Genomic DNA, 16,966 nt, shown 5'->3' on the forward strand with positions numbered 1-16,966 from the left:
AAAAGTAAAATAAAGCGCTATTTTCAAATATTTCAACCTACATTAAATATACAATTAATGCTATAAATCCCATAAAATCAATGATGAGCTGTTTATTAATAGTTATATCTTTTAGTAATTAAATCTCTTAAATAAATGAATAAGTATTATTTTACATTACAATAAATATACTATTTCAAATGTAATAAAATATTTTGTCGTTTATAAAGTTTAAAATATATGTAATTAATTGTTTTCCCTATAAGGTTACAAGGTTACTTTCATTCTTACATATTCTTACATCATTTCATCGCGAGGTTCCGTACGAATGTAACATATTCTCTAAATATAAATGCATATGTCGCGATATGTACAAGGTGTGTCAGCTTTTCTTCGCTAAACATTGTCACGATGTTCTATGCCATTCAATCATGACAATAGAATAATAGTTAATTTCGTACATTTATTATAATTTTTTAGTACAGTCTCAAATGTCCTATATAACAGTGTTTTCTTATTCATATCACACCGATAGAATATCCTGACAAAGTTTGGTCGGAGAAAACTGGATCATCCTGTATACATAATAACTGAACGCGCGATATTCGACTTCCTAGATGAAGGGCGCTTCAAAAAATCGATCGATCGATTGTTTAAGAATACACATTTCCGTTAAATTCTAGAAACAAAAATCGTTGCCGTGACGATTCGCATTGCCACCTCCGAATTTCTATCCCAATTCGTCAGTTCTCCAATGTTTTATTCAACTGAACTTCTTTCTCTCAGAAGGAAAGGCAAATTAGCCAAATGCTGGTTAGCCGCAACCTTTAGTGAAAAGATGTTTAAGGAAACTTGCAGACCAATACTAATTAAGAAGATTAACATAGTCCTTACTTGGTAAAGTACTTTTTTATTCTTACGATCGCTTTCAACTAATTATTTTGTTTAATTTATTTGAGTTTCTTGTTGATATTCTTTTGTCTTATTGTTACAATGATATTTTATTATTTCTGTACTTATTTATTAAGTTAATTACGTTATATATACGATTACGATTACAATTTTAGCGAAGAAATTTTATCAACGATTGAAATGAGGAATGGGAGAAATTATGGCAGATTTAGTCTCTATCTTTCTTCACAATTAATGTACGGTGCTGCGAAAATACTTCTTTACCAAACGAAATACTTTCAAGGTCATAAATCTTGAAATTAATATTTTATAATATTTTTCGCAGTAATATAACAAGCATCTTTTATCTTTAAAAACATAAAAAGATTACTTTTTGTCTTTTCCTTTTTATTGTAGATCATATTTTCGCAATGAAGTGCACATTATTCAAAAAAAGGTAAAGATTTAAATTTTATGAAGCACTTAATTTCTTCAGGAATTCTAGAATTTCAGATTTGATTACTGATAAAGTACTTTTTATTAGTTTTAATATTAATAACTCGGCAAATTGTTAATAAGAAAAGCGTTAATATTAATAAACGCGAAAATATTTCAAATATCTTTTCGTAGGCATGAAGAATTTAACGCGGTAATGGCGTTAGAATTACCGGATGTTCCTCCTATGGAAGATGTGTTCCGGAATTTAGAAATTCCATCAAATTCGCATTTAATTACAGAAGAACCATATACTTCCGTTATAGGACGTTTGGTAAAAAAATAGTTATTAAAAAAGAAAAAAAGGACAAGTCCAACGCAGATTATTTATGATAATAAAATTCTATTTTGTGCTGTTATGTTATATATGATTTATATCGCGTTATTTAAATTTATAACATTACATTGTTCAAATGTAGATGCAAGATGAAATGAATTTCGGGATACTATCCGAACACGATATGGAACAATACTTAGCCGGACCAGAGCTATCCTTGTTAGTTTTAAGTATTTTTAAAGTAATTTTATACTTTCTGATCCTAATACTTTAAATTCTAATAATTTTAAATATGATTCGTTTAAAATTATTAAAATTATTAGAATACAATGGAATAGAACAATAAGTACATATTCTTGATATTTATAAAATTATTGCTATCCATTATTTAGAAACGAAATACGAAGATTTCCTTGGGATCAATCGACAGAAATTCATGAGAAATCGGTGCAAGTTCCTTTTATTGATGTTAACAGATTTGAGATTGAGACAATTGAAACTGAAAGAAAAACACGAGTAACATCCGCTGAAAATGATCAACACAAATCCTTTGTCGTTCCTAGAGGTGCATTAATTATTGTATTTTTATTTATAGATAAGTTAGTCCTTTTTACAAATATGATTTTTTAGGCTCGGATGTTAAAAAGCCTGCGACTTCTAGGAAAAGAACTTTAATATCTCCAACAGAAATTCCTGCGAAAAGAAGCAAGGTACGTTGTGTAATTTTTTCATACCACTTTTTGTGTAACTAAATTGTATAACTTTTTTATTGCCTTTCCGAACTACGTAATATAAATTTTATAGGAGAATTTCTATTTATAGATAAGTCCTGTAGAAAATTTACCACCTCCGCTTCCAATAGAACCACTACCACCACTGATAGACGAACCTCCATCTGCACCTGAATTACCGTTTCGATTACAGCAAGGTTTATCAGTTCTTGAAAATATAGAATTAATCGAAGTAGTAAAACCAAAAAAGACAAGAAAATGTTTCGATGAACGAACTCAACTGTCTGGTAGCGTCATGCGAAAATATATCAGGAATGTTTCAGTTCATACAGTGAGTTGTTTAATTGGTGTAATTTAATCATTGACTGAATATACGATTCAATTGTTTATAAACATGTTTATTTTTATTCATTTCTTAGAGACCTCTTTGGAGAGAAAGGTCTACGTCTATTTTACTACGAGGAACTGAATATCTAAGACAACCATCAATGAAAATTTCCAATAAATTGTGGGGAGAAACATTAAATAAATTGTTCAGTAGTTGTCTTACGAAACCATTGGCACAAACGGTTCAAAATGATTTTCAAGATGTTCTTGATTTTGAAATTGAACAGACAACAGGTAAATAACTTTTATTTCGATAAAATAGTGAAGAGATAAACGAACGTCAAAGTAAAAAATAAACAAAGTAAATAATAAAAAAAGAAAGTAATAAATAAATACAATTTTAATTTTATAGCTGGAGAAACTATTCGTGTGGGCGCTTTAAGTAGACTACCGGATCAAACTGATGAATTATCATCAAGAAAGCTTATGTTTACTGCACCTGAAATTACTTATCAATCTAAAACATTAGAAAAAATCCTCCAAACAGAAAATCTCGTAGCAGGGGAAGAAGAAGAGCCTCCAGATGAGCAAAGAAAAGAAACAAAGGAGTTTGAAGAACCTCTAATTGAACTGCCTGAAATTACAGGTTTTGAAGAAAAAATTGGGTAGAGTTGATTATTATTTAGTTAGTGTAAACGTTTAATTTTGCTATATATTATATACAATATACGTTTCTAAATTTTTTAGAGAAAGGACAATAACAGAAAAATCATCTGATGGGAGAAATGCAAAATCCAGTTCTTCCTCCGTGTCAGTTATTTTTGCTTCATACTGTTACAAATATATGAATCTAATACATATTACCAACAGTTAATTGAACATTTCATAAAAATATTTTTCTTGTTGTAGTTCAAAGACACATTTAATCAAAAAAGAGTTGTTAGCATTAATGGAAACTCATTGGAGTGAAAGGACATTCATAAAATTTCATGATGTAATTTCACCAGAGAGTTGTAATAAATTTGATGCTGCATCCACCTTTGCACACTGTTTAGGTAAATTTAAATTAATTAATATAATTTTATTATCTCTTACTTTCTATTGTTATGTCTTCACTTAAATTTGACCGTACAGAAGATTCTCAATGATGATTGATATATATTTCAAATATTTAGAACTCCATGCAAAGAAAAAGATAATTCTGAAACAGGCTGAACCTTTTGATACAATTTGGATACAGAAATACCCTTATTATACCTCAGAAAGTGGTAACAGCACTGCTGCAGCATCATGATTAACTCTTCATAATTAACCATATAAAAATATACTACTTATTAAAATATTTATTATACAAATTTATTTTTATCAAACAAATATATAATAAACTGTGTATCATATTATTTAATATATGATGCACATATAATACAAGCATTTATTGCTACAAATTGTTTTTAAAGTACAATCAATCTACTTGAATTCTTCTGTCATACAGTATGTTTACAACATAAATAACATTGCAGTAATAAAGCTTTCCTTTGATAAATTGTCTTTATATAAAAGTATATTCCTTCTCATATCATAGAAAGTAGTACCTGCTATGTTTACAATATTGTGCAAAATTAATTATATTAATAGTTATTATCAATAATTATTAATAATTATTAATAACAATTAATAGTGCTTTCTTTTTATTCTACAGAAATCTAATCTTATAATATAACAAATGAGCTTTGATTATATTAAAAGCTTATTTTATCCATGAATATATAGCAAGTAAAATCTTTTTATTCAAGCAATTTGTTGTTGAACATTTTAACGTGTCCATTATTTATAGGTACTTGTTACAGAGATAAGAAAGATATATAAGGTGTTCCAGGTGGAGTTTGCGATTAATTTCCATACTATAGCTCGTTTCAAAAAATATTTCAAATAAAACTTACCTTATTTCATAAGGGATATCTTATGATGATCACAAATCTTCTCTAGGTGTGGCGTGTTTCTGAGATTTTAAGGAGATCTTTGTTTTTTTATACGGAACTGTATTTTTTTATTTAAGGAAGCGTGTAGTTGATTTCGTGACGAATTCATCGACTCATAATATGTTGGTACTTGAAGGTCATTCATTGCCTTTCAAAAACTTACTTTCTTTGAACGTTCTCAGGATTTGACTTACTGAAGTATTGCGTCGATTCAGATGTAAACATGAATCGAAATTACACAAATGATGCGATTTATCGTTATTCGTATTTGTTTTTCCTTATTAATAACTATAATTTGCTACTAGGCAGATATCCTCAGTTTGTATGACAGTTGCTTCAAAGGAATCAATATTATTGCAAATAGTATTACGTGTGCTTTCCTCCGGTAACGATTTAATTTACGATGGTTCATTATACGCAATAATAAATTCGCAATAATTTCGCAATAAGATTGCCGATATGCCTCTATAATTTTGGAAGAATGTGAGGAATTTGGAAGAATTAGTTCTGTCACTTTCGAGAAGGTGCAGCTATCATATAGGAATAAAGTAAATAATTGTACTGACTACAAAAGTCATCCTTTTGAATACATAAGAAACAAATTCTGGACAGTCAACAACAGTATGTTTCAAACACCAATATATTATAGTTCGATAAATTCATCCCGGAAAGGGTTACATGCCTACCCAAATGAAAACATATAGTTCTGTATAAAAAAGAAAAATAAAGATCACCTTGAAATCTCTGAAGCATGTCCACTTAGAGAAGGTTTGTGATCACCATAAGATACCGCCCTTCTTCCCAGGACAGGGTAAGTTCCATTTGAAATATTTTTTAAAACGAACTATAGTTTGGGAAATAATTGCATGCGTAACTTCAAATAGAACACTCTGTATAATCCCATTGGCTATAAATATATTTATATACTGCTATAATTTTGAAATCATTTTAAGCTATAATATTTCTCAATTATTTCTCAATTACTTAATTATTATAATATTTTTCAATTGGTTTAATGAAATTCTGCAATTTTAAATAAATATGTACAGTTACTGAACAATATATGTTTGTCTTATACAAATAACTGAGAAACCTAATGATGGTGGGAGATTTTAGCTTTTTATATTATTACTACATAATTTTACTCGAAATAAATGAATAAGATTTAAGAAAAAGGTTTAAGATCATGGAGTGTACATAAAAAAAATGTTTTTATACGTTTTCTTTTAACCCTTTGTACACCAACCGTTGCAAAATAAACCAGTCTCTGTATATGGCTAGAAAACAAAAAAGAAATTGAAATTTAAATATGTGCAATTGTAGGCGCTTATAATATCTAGTATGTAATTACCAAGCAATTATAGACAAGAATAGTATACGGTGATCATTTCCATTAAACTCTTCTATGGCAGTCAAAAGGTTAATAAGTTAATGCAAATTATAGCAGATAAAGATATATCTTTCTCATTATGTACCTGTGATGTAACTAGATTTTACATCTGTATTACTATTCACGAAGTCTTGCTAACCGTTGTGTAAGTTCATCTTGTTCTTGACTGATAGTAGAGGTACCTATACTACCTAACTGTCCAGATGGCAATTCCATATTCAACTCCAAACTGAAAAAGATTATACAATAAATTTATATTATAGGATTACATAATATTGTATAAAATAACTCTAAGGAAAGTAGTTACCCAGCTTCGTCTGCAACTTGTTGTAATAAAGAATCAACATCATTCTGTGGAACATTTGTTGTTGTAGTTTGAGACATAGCATTCTCCATGTATGAACTTTGTACATCCAAATCTTCAAACTGACTTTCAAACTTATCCATAAGACCTAAGATTAAAGTTATAATACATTACAAACATTCATACACAGTCTCATTAGAAATTTATGATTTATTCATTATTTTTCAGATATCATATAAAATCATGGTAAAAAATTAAATTCTGAAATATACATAATATGTATATTTCATAATAGTATACACATATTACACAACAACATATACATATAAATATAAATATTTACCTGAAATTTTTTCTAAATTCATTGATTTCATTGCTGCATCCATAGCTTTAACTACTCCAGCCATTGACTGAGTAACTTTGCGTGTAGTCAAAGCAGTTTGTACTCTGCTAGCTACTGCATCAACTCTTGCACTCATCCGTAAATAATTAAGTGCCTGGTTACGTTGGCGAATTGCATTTTCTGCATGAATTCGTGCACCCTCCATATTACCTTTTTGAATGGCTTTTTTTATTTTTGCCTTTTCCACCTTTTCTTCTTTTTCGCATTTCTTGGAATTTCTCTCTAATTCCTTCACAGCAAATTTGAGATTGAATAAATTTCCTTAATATTAATTTAGAAAAATACTTTTGTCTTCATTCAAATACATTGTTAATAAAATTTCCTTAAATGTAAACACTACAAAACATAACATATATGAGAAAAATTACCACATAACCTTAAAAATATAATTTCATTTTAAACAAAATCCTGTAACATCCGTTAAAATTATGTACAGATCATTGTAATTTGCTTTTAAAACGTATATTATATTATAATGTATATTATAACGTGTTATATAGAAATGAAATCGTTAATTAATAAAATAAAAAGAAAACCTAAAATATTTGAAAGTTCTTTTAGAATGTCTTAGATACAAAATCAGTATGAAACAATTTTTGATAATTTAAATATAATTGAAGAATTAATAAGAATTTTATAGAAATAGAGATTAGTAGCAAACATAATTCAGTAAAAAAAAACATTCATCTGAATAAAATTAATAAAGAACACTTGAAACCGACAATTTGAAAAAATATGTAAAAACTGAAAAATTTTAATAAAAGGATACTTTCCATCTGGGAGACGGACATAATTGACTGTTCAGCCCCCGTTTTGATGAGAATTTAAAAATAAACGATAGGTACAAACAATAGAACTACTTTGCTTTTGTCAGCAAAGATATAACAAGTGACAATATGCGTTGCTATTTAATGAAATCAACTGTCATTCAAATTTGAATTTACCTGACATGATAAATATTAATATTTAACAGGTATTGGTACTCTAACGATGATTAATTTTGATTATTCTGGTAGATATCTAAGTAAAAAGATTACTGTATGATTAATTATTACTATTCATTTGATAGATGACATAAATGAAAAATATATTCTCATAGATGGAAAAGTAGAATATATTTTTTAGAATATAAACTGCTACACCAACTGAGAATGTCTTAAACGCTCATTGACTATATAATATCAGAAAGGAAATTTCCTCTTTGGTAACACAATCAGATAAAATCATAGATGAATTATAATATAGATATCGTATATGATATTTTGTCACATAATCTTGAAAAATATAATAATGACGGTAACTTATTCAACTGTATCAAATGTATCAAATTCATTAGTGACTATCGACTACTTACCGGCGAATAGCTGGAGTATCACGTGACCAATTATGTCTACGTTCCTATTCTATGATTTGCCTGTAGACTTAATTGCGTTCATTGCTCATGTCATGTGTTTATCTTTCCTAACTTAACTGACTGACTCGTTAGATAGAAAGTAATATGTTTATCATATATTTATATGATATTATATTATTATTATTTCCCACATGAGACTACAGATCAACTAGTTTAATTTAGTTTAGTTTATTATTCTCTTTCAGTGCAGATCAAGTATTGTAGTAAATACATAAGTACTAATCACAAATGAAATAATATGAAAAATAAATGAATAGGTTTCAATAATTAATTATTGGTTTTAATAAATAATAAGAAAATGTTCATATTATATTTGCGAAACTTGTTTTTATTAAATTTGTAATGTATGTATAACATCATACTGGATATACATTTAGTAAACTTAGAATAATTCATTCTTGAAATATAATAGGATTTTAATGAAAAGCAAATAATTATATTGTGCTTTTATATAAAAAGTTTAATAGGTTGTAATTGTACACATTTTGTATATTTATCAGTAGTATGAATTAATGGGATGTGTTTTATAACGAAACAATTTGAAATTAATTTAAAAGATTTTCTTTAAAACAAAATGAAAAATTATGGTCAAATTAATGAAAAGACGCCATATGTTTCCATCTTCCAAAATATATCTCAAATTTGGGGAATAATACTTTCTATTTTTTATGTTATTAAATTATGAAAATTGCAAATTGTTTCATATATAAATATATTCACATAATTTTTAAATATAAAATGTTTGCAATGTGTATGAAATAAGTGCTAGTAATAATGATGAGAAACGCTTTTAAAGAAATAAAATATGTGCTAAAAAATGTCTAAAAACTTACTAGAAGACAAAAATAATTTACATGAAAATTCTATATTTATTATACTAAAGTATGTTATGATTTAGACATTACATTAATATTTCAAATATGATTGATTAACTATTTATGTAATATATGAAACATTTTTTTTGTAAACATCAAATATCTAAAGAAATATTAATCTTCTATAAGAATGATATAGTATGTGTGTGTGTGTGTGTACGCGCGCGCGCGCGCGTGTATATATATATATATATTTTTTTTTTCTTTTTCATTGCACATAAATTGCAATAATTGGATGGCTTTCTACGTTACATTATATTGTTTCTTTATGTTTTAGAAACAAAATAAAATAATCATCTATCTTCATTCTTGGTCTATTTGTCCATTACGCTCTATTCTTTTCTACCTTAATCTATCTTTAAAGCTGCAAATTTGAGTATTCTATTTAAGTTAAGCGTAGTAGCTTGTTTATAGTAATGCAACAAAACTGAGAATCAAACACTTATCCTGTTACTTATATTTTTTATAAGTCTATTGAAGTTTTATGACATAGTTACATGTCTGCATATATTATTATATATTAAAACATACTTTATTCTAAACTTATATATAAATGATGCTAATTTATGCATATTTTCAGTTATGAATTTAAATTTGCATTGATAGCGAATTTGTTTATTTCAAAATTTTATTTCAGGTATTCAATTATTTGAATCTATATATAATATTCATAATCAGTTACTGAAAAATATTTGATTTAGTATCCGATTCACGGTTTTATTGCGTTCTACATTTTAAATCTGAATACACTGAATTCGTTGTTAATACACATATTTACAATGTAAAGTACATTCTGAAACGATAACCGTCAGACGAAAATTTATTTTTCTAAAACTAATTTGTATAAGAATCCTACTGTAATCTACAAAAATACCTGTTACACGTCATAGGAAGTATTTCTGAACGAAAAATAAGTTCGATTGTCTAGATAATAATCTCTCTTGCCATAAACTGTTGTATTATGATATATATGTATATACATAAATAATAATGTTCCATCTCGAAGTATAATATAATACTTCACATATAAAGAATTTCAAATTTATAAAGCCTTGGTTGTTTGCACCGTATTATAATAAGAATAGAAAACTAATATAAATCTTAATTTGTAATAAAATAATAAATTAGTTTTAAAGATAATATCAATTTTTTAGTAACAAGATCAAAGGGCTTGAGATGTTTATGACAAGGAATATATTATATTTTAAATAAAACATGTAAGGAGATATAATTTTACAAATGAAAGATTTACACAGTTTCATATTTAGACAAATTCACATTGATTATATTATACACATATATCTTACTAATTGAGCTTATATTAAAAAAGGAAATGCAAAAATTAATAAAATGTTAAACTTTATTATTAATAGACAAAATACAGTTTTATTAAATTAATATTCAGCAATTTTTAATAATATATTAATGTTAGTACAAAAATTTTGCATTTATTTATAAAAGTAACTTCTTTTTCTTAATATTTAGTATGCATAAGTTAAATTTAATTATCGTGAAAGAAATAAAAGGAACTAATATATCTAAATGATATGTATTACTATGCGAACAAAGATAATATCAATGTAAAAATGTCTAAAATAAGATTCTAATTTCAGAATCTTTTACTCATCTCACATACCTTACAGAACACCCTGTTTTAAGAATATTTTGTAAACTGTAATATATAACTAGAAAATGAGAAATTCTTAATGCATGAAATGGAGAAATCTATTATAAATTTAATATAATAAATTAGTATGAGTGTATCTGTAATAATATCTTGTGTTCAGGAATTTTTTCCATCTTTTATGCGCATTACTAATTATGTAAAAGAATTCATTCTTTAAGAATTACTCATTTCCTAATTGCTTAGGATCTTATAAAACATTTAATAAGCGCTTTAATAATAATTTTATAAATGTACATCACTGATTAACTATTTCAATAAGCAATGTGATTAATTAGAGCATTCAAAAAATCATTAGCCTATAATTCATGTAAAAAAAAACTAAAGTATTGCTCAAGTTTATAAATATAAATCTTAATCGAAGTATGTTAAATATTCTGTTGAAAAATTAATTATTTAATTATTAAGAAAATAATATAATATTAGTGGTTTTCTACATAGCAAACAGATATTATAAAATGACATAAATAATCATTTAATCCTTGCAAGAAAACTTAATATGTAATAGAAGAATTTACGTGAAAATAAATTACAACTTATGCATTAAAATATCAGTATCCAGTAATTACTGTTTATATATTAGTAAAGTAATTAGTAAAGTAATCAAATTACATTTTTACCACAGCACCAATAAAAGTTAGAAAATTACTGTGATTTTCTTATAAACAAAAGAAATTTGTAGTTTCATTTTTGAATTAAGAATGTCTATCATTCTGTACAATTACAGAACTAAGTACTAGCTTGAATTCAATAAATAATAAATGAATAGCCAATAATTAAATTGCTGAAAATAAGTAATTAAATTAAATATTTATGTAATTATTAATTATTTATTAATATGTGCTTTCAATTACGCAATTAATTACTTATAAATTCACTATACATTCGTTGTGTAATTAATTACACTGATTAATGTATAAGTCAGTTATTGAAAAATAGTAAATTGGTCAATTACAAAAATTTATTAACTTAATCATTTAACTCATGTAAAACGGACATTGTAATTTATTGCATTTGTCAGTTGTATAATAGTAAATAAATTTAACATGAACTAAAATTTTCAGAGAATTGAACTCTAAATTCTAATGAAGTAATTTATAATATTATTTATTAATGTCCATCGCCATATCACTTTCCTTTTGTTATATTGCAAGATGGCATGCACTTGAATTTAAGATCAAAATCATGTTCTTCAGGATGAAGAGAATTATTGTCATCTTTTTCTATGTCTTCTTCATGCTCTTCATTTTCTTCATTGTCCTCCTCATCTTCATCTTCATCTTGTTCAAGTAATTGTTTTCGTGCCATTTGAACTACTTGCCATTCTTGATAATGACGCTTTCTCTTTGCTTCAAATGCTTTACGTTTTTCTAAAATTTTTCCATATACATTGATATTTTTTTTGTTACTCAATATCACATTTTGATAATAATCTTTTTCATTCCTCCTCAATTGATTAAAATTAATTACTTTTTAATAGGATATTTAGAATTATAATTTTAATAATAATAACAGTAAAATAAAAATCATTTCAATGAAAGATATTTATAATCAACTATAAGGCATATATATTGGTATATATTATATTTATGCAAATATAATTAAAATATATATCTCTATGAAAAGGTTTATAATTCCTTACCTCTTTCTTCAACGGTTTCTTTTTCATCTTCATCTTCACTTGATTCTTCAAATATTTTTGGTTTACTGCCTTCTGCCAATCTGTAAATATGAGAAAGAAAATTCTTTACAATTTGAAATGAAAAGAAATGCAAAATTTATGAACTTTTAGTGTTTAGATTGTTCAAACCTATAATTATTAATGAAATAAAATATTTAGGAAAACCAAATTTGTGAAAATATAAAATATAAAATGTATTTAATTGTTGTTGATATTTTCAAGTACAATTGAAGAATATACAAGTGCAAAACATATAACTACTAATACTACTAATTGTAATAAAAATAAGAAATAAAGCAAATAAATGGAATAATTATTCACAAAAGTACCTTAATATTTTACGTAGGGTTCCCAAAATAAAAAAGTATATATAATACATTTAAATATTATAACGTATGAATCGTTTCCTTCTTATTACATACATTTTTATAACAATACCTTAAATCCTAATTTATCTTTGTAATGTAGTCTGTAATTACTTCATTTGAATCTTTCCAAAGACAATCATTTTGATTAAATCATAGGCATTTTACAACCCCATATTTATACTTAATGTAAAATACTTTCTTATTGAATGTAGTTCAAGCATGTATTTTTATGTAATTTGCTTTTAGTATGTAACATTCCGAAGTAAAGATGTAATTGGTTATAAAGGTAGCTGATCTGTACTACTTGTATGACATATGGTTACATTTTCATTTAAGTATTCATTAGCAAAATTATGTGTATATTATTAATTATATATCGTATGCAACTTTTTTTATGATGCTTAATACTATTACAAAAATAATTATTAAAATAATATTGTAATACTGTTAAACGTTCCTTAATAAAAAATGATATAAAATTAAATTTATGTTAATATAAATATATTATAACTGAAATGAATTAAATATAAATAAATTATAATACAAATTTGGTAAGATTAGGAGAAATGAATTTCAAATTTATTATTTCATTATATCTTGATTTTCATGTCACAGTCAGTAGTTGTCTACACAGAAATTATTTTTTATTACTTACTGTTTTGCTATATTAAATAGGTAATAAAGGTATATTGTTAAACAAAATTTTGTGTGGAGTTCAGTATTACATGCATTTATATGATCAAAAATTTCTAAATACTTTATAGAAAAAATACTGTTACTTTTGTAGAGATTTTCATTTATCTTTATATGGTAAGGCATAATAGTCGTATCAATATAAACTATCTTTTGAAATTATGAATGGAGATTTCGTGAAATGAATGAATGCAACAAGTAAATAAGTTGTTATAAAAGTTTATAATACATAGAATATTTTAATACATAGCAATAAATAAATAAAGAAATTAATTTATCCTATTATATCTTACCAGGTAAGAATTCATTTTCGACAGTGAGATTAACAATCTAATATATGTAAAAAGATTTTCTGTATGTGCATGTGTGTATGAATGAATTTCTTTGGTACTTCAAAATGCTACCATAATGCTTCAAACTCTAATGCTACTTAACTATTTTTCCTTCTTTTCTTGTAGTGCATGTCAACTCCATTCAAGTGTTCAAATTTCACACAGTAGAATTACTTTTCTGAAAAAAGTATAAACGTAAAGGAGACTTTTGAAAGATGTGTAACACCTTAAAATAACAGAGACCACTGTACGTATTAGTTAAGTTACAGAATTTTTGTATAATGTATTTGTAGAAACTTTTTATATTATTCATTGTAAAAATTGGATGCTTAATTGGAAATTTTGATTTTAAACAATAACATGTATAATAATTTTTTAAATTCTTCTAAAAATATATATTTATTGTAGTTATCTTAAGTTTCATATATTTATTGGATATTGGTTTTTCATTATCAACATGCATATTATATAGACTTTTATTTGATTTCTCAGGTTGTGTTAATTCAGTATTATTCTACAATACATTAACATAAGAGATTGGTTTTATTTTCTTTATTATTAAAACGTTTAAAAATTTAGCTTATGTAAATTTGAAAAATGTATGCCCCAAAAATGTATGAAAAAATGTTTTGTAAAAATATTTTATTTTAAATGCATTCAATTTTGACAATTAATAATGTTTAAAAAATTATAACTATATGTCATGTAATTTTCGACTTCGGGATGTTACATACCTTTTGAAACACTTTGTATGTTTCTTGGTGCATGTATATTCGATTAAAACTGTTTGATCATAGTATTTGTAAATATGTGAACCATCTTAAAAATTGTTCCTGTTTATTCAAATTTTGGAAATTTAAATAATATATTTCTGAAGAATTCAAGCAATTTTCCACACAAGAACCTCTTTTTGTGTAGAATTACTGAAAATAATAAAGGAATACAACTCTGAGGAGCAAAAACAGCAAATGTACATTTTGAAGAGCACTGAAACTTACCAATGAAGATTTATTCCAATAAAAAGAATAAATCAACATGAAATTTCTACATACATTTGCATACATTCATTCTATTCTTAATATTCAATTCCAACACCAACACTTGAGCATTATGTATGTAACAATGCTATACTCTACATGGTGATGTTGCTACTTAGTACAGAATAGTAGCATAATTTAAATTTGATAGTTTCCATTTAAGCCAATCCTGGTATAAAACTCTAAACAGATACCATAAATTAGACTGATTGAAAAATTTTAAATGAATAAAAGGAAGATAATATTTTATATTAAGATCTGAGCATAATGTATCCTTCCAGAAAGAGAAAATTATAAATAACAATCAGTTTAGATTATAATATTAATAAAATTAATTTTCAAATGATTTTTTAAATAATATGCTCCTTACAAACATAGAGAAAGAAAGAAAATTAATAATTAGAAACTCATTACAATAAATTGATCGATAGTAAAATAACAAAATATAAACATTAATTTTAATTTGTTAATTCATTCATTGATTTTTTAAGCAATATGTATATCTTATTTTAATGCCATTAATTCCCTTAAAGTAAGATTACAAGTTATAGAATATCGCACTATCAATTACATTTGTGTATCACATAAATTAATTAAAAATCTATTTCAAATAATATTTTTTTTCTATCTACATTATTTTGGAAGACACTATGCACTTTTGTATTATATATATTGTGAAATAAGAATGTGTGTAATTATATTATTTTTATTAAATAAAATAATATAAAACGAATATTACAGACATATTTATTATTTATGAGAAGTAGTTAATATTCTAGTTAGTATTAACATGAATGTAACTATAAGTTTAGTTACTATTGATGTTCTTGAAAAATTATACATATTTTGTATATTACAAAATTATACACTTCTTGTAATTGAAGTTTATAGAAAGCTACCAAATTCCTTTTCTTTTCTTTTCTTTTTTTTTTTTTTTTGCGATATGTAGTAATGTGTACAATGCAGAAGATATTTATGAAAATAACTAGAAATATAGAATAAAATATTTATTTCTAATGAATTAATATAAATACTTACTTGGTAGCAACTGCAGTAGAATCTAATTGATCAAATTGAAATTCAGCTTGCAGGCCTTCATAGTTGTATGGGGTTTTTGGTTCATCAATCTTCATATGACCATAATCTTTTTCTGCTGGGTGTAATGTTGCAATTATATTCATTTCATCCCATTTTGTTTCTTTGCTTGGTCTGTAATAAAAATTGTCATACATTATTAAAGATTTATCATTAATATTTACTATTTTAAATTATGGGACAAGCAAAATGTAAAATTAATATAAAATACTATCAATTTCCCAACAGTATTTGATAAAACGCTGATTATGACCTACAAATTCAAAAAATTATGTTGTAAGATTATAATAAAAAACGATATATTTATTAATATGGTTCAATAGATAAATTACAATTAAAATTTTTTACGTATAAAATTTACTTAACTATCACAGTCTGTAACAACTTTAAACGAAGTTAAATGGATTAAGAAAGACAGTAATTAATTTACAATTATGACAATGCTCTAATAAAATAAAAATAAAATATAAGTAATTAAATGAAAAAGAAAAAGAAAAATATAAGAATGATTTAAATTAAACTAACCTTAAAACACAAGTTAACTCTGTCATCATCTCTCTTTCTCTCTCTCATATAATTTTTAGTTATAAAAACGTATTCACTTTAAAGTTACTCGTTTATATATGTATGTATAAATGAAACCATAGCTTCAATATGAAAGAAATAAATCTAAAAAATCATTTATACCTGGGTATATCTGGATTATCGAAGCTGCTAGATGATTTTAAAATTCCCTTAGGAGGCCGTTTCGAAAGATTTTCTGCCATTTTGAAAAGAGATTGATTCACATTTGATAATTATAAAACATGACGAATCTTTGTAAAGTCAAATTTTCTTCAGAATGTTTCCACTCGAATTAGAAGTAATTGGACAGTCGTTTATTGACGACGACAAATTACCACCTTAACAATTTTCAGTTTTAAATGGAAAAATCACGAGCTCTGATTGGTGCCATGTTACACAAAACCTTATACAGGGCAGGGTGTATTACGTAGTATATATGTATATACA

General features: G+C 25.4%; 3 protein-coding genes across 8 annotated transcripts; 1 reads left to right on the top strand and 2 right to left on the bottom strand.

Moving 5' to 3' along the window:
* Positions 1-19: 19 nt before the first annotated feature.
* LOC126922172 (uncharacterized) lies at positions 20-4,118 on the top strand. Its single transcript, XM_050734510.1, has 12 exons — positions 20-876; positions 1,047-1,174; positions 1,455-1,639; positions 1,785-1,861; positions 2,035-2,207; positions 2,273-2,352; positions 2,465-2,704; positions 2,793-2,994; positions 3,113-3,365; positions 3,448-3,510; positions 3,610-3,755; positions 3,876-4,118. Exons 1-12 carry the CDS (start codon positions 734-736, stop codon positions 3,992-3,994), a joined length of 1,809 nt encoding a protein of 602 aa, XP_050590467.1. The 5' UTR covers positions 20-733; the 3' UTR covers positions 3,995-4,118.
* Positions 3,376-8,088, bottom strand: LOC126922165 (charged multivesicular body protein 1b). 5 transcript variants are annotated; one of them, XR_007712661.1, is made up of 6 exons: positions 7,546-8,088; positions 6,717-7,037; positions 6,377-6,521; positions 6,155-6,298; positions 6,031-6,082; positions 3,376-5,956 (listed from the first exon to the last, which is right to left on the bottom strand). XR_007712661.1 is itself a non-coding variant. In XM_050734498.1 (5 exons), exons 1-4 carry the CDS (start codon positions 7,565-7,567, stop codon positions 6,187-6,189), a joined length of 600 nt encoding a protein of 199 aa, XP_050590455.1. In that variant the 5' UTR covers positions 7,568-8,088; the 3' UTR covers positions 3,376-5,956; positions 6,155-6,186. The 5 variants fall into 5 exon arrangements, 3 of the variants coding, with proteins under 3 accessions (XP_050590455.1, XP_050590454.1, XP_050590453.1); XR_007712660.1 differs by having other exon boundaries at positions 6,031-6,298; positions 7,546-8,087; XM_050734498.1 differs by lacking the exon at positions 6,031-6,082.
* A 3,604-nt stretch (positions 8,089-11,692) lies between these two features.
* Positions 11,693-16,963, bottom strand: LOC126922167 (protein phosphatase inhibitor 2-like). Of its 2 annotated transcripts, none has more exons than XM_050734499.1 (4): positions 16,643-16,963; positions 15,899-16,069; positions 12,392-12,471; positions 11,693-12,119 (listed from the first exon to the last, which is right to left on the bottom strand). In XM_050734499.1, the coding sequence occupies exons 1-4, from the start codon at positions 16,720-16,722 to the stop codon at positions 11,878-11,880; spliced, it is 573 nt and encodes a 190-aa protein (XP_050590456.1). In that variant the 5' UTR covers positions 16,723-16,963; the 3' UTR covers positions 11,693-11,877. The 2 variants fall into 2 exon arrangements, with proteins under 2 accessions (XP_050590456.1, XP_050590457.1); XM_050734500.1 differs by lacking the exon at positions 16,643-16,963 and adding an exon at positions 16,481-16,636.
* Between the last annotated feature and the right edge of the window lie 3 nt (positions 16,964-16,966).

The sequence above is a fragment of the Bombus affinis genome, chromosome 11 (assembly GCF_024516045.1).
Source record: "Bombus affinis isolate iyBomAffi1 chromosome 11, iyBomAffi1.2, whole genome shotgun sequence".
NCBI lineage: Eukaryota > Metazoa > Arthropoda > Insecta > Hymenoptera > Apidae > Bombus > Bombus affinis.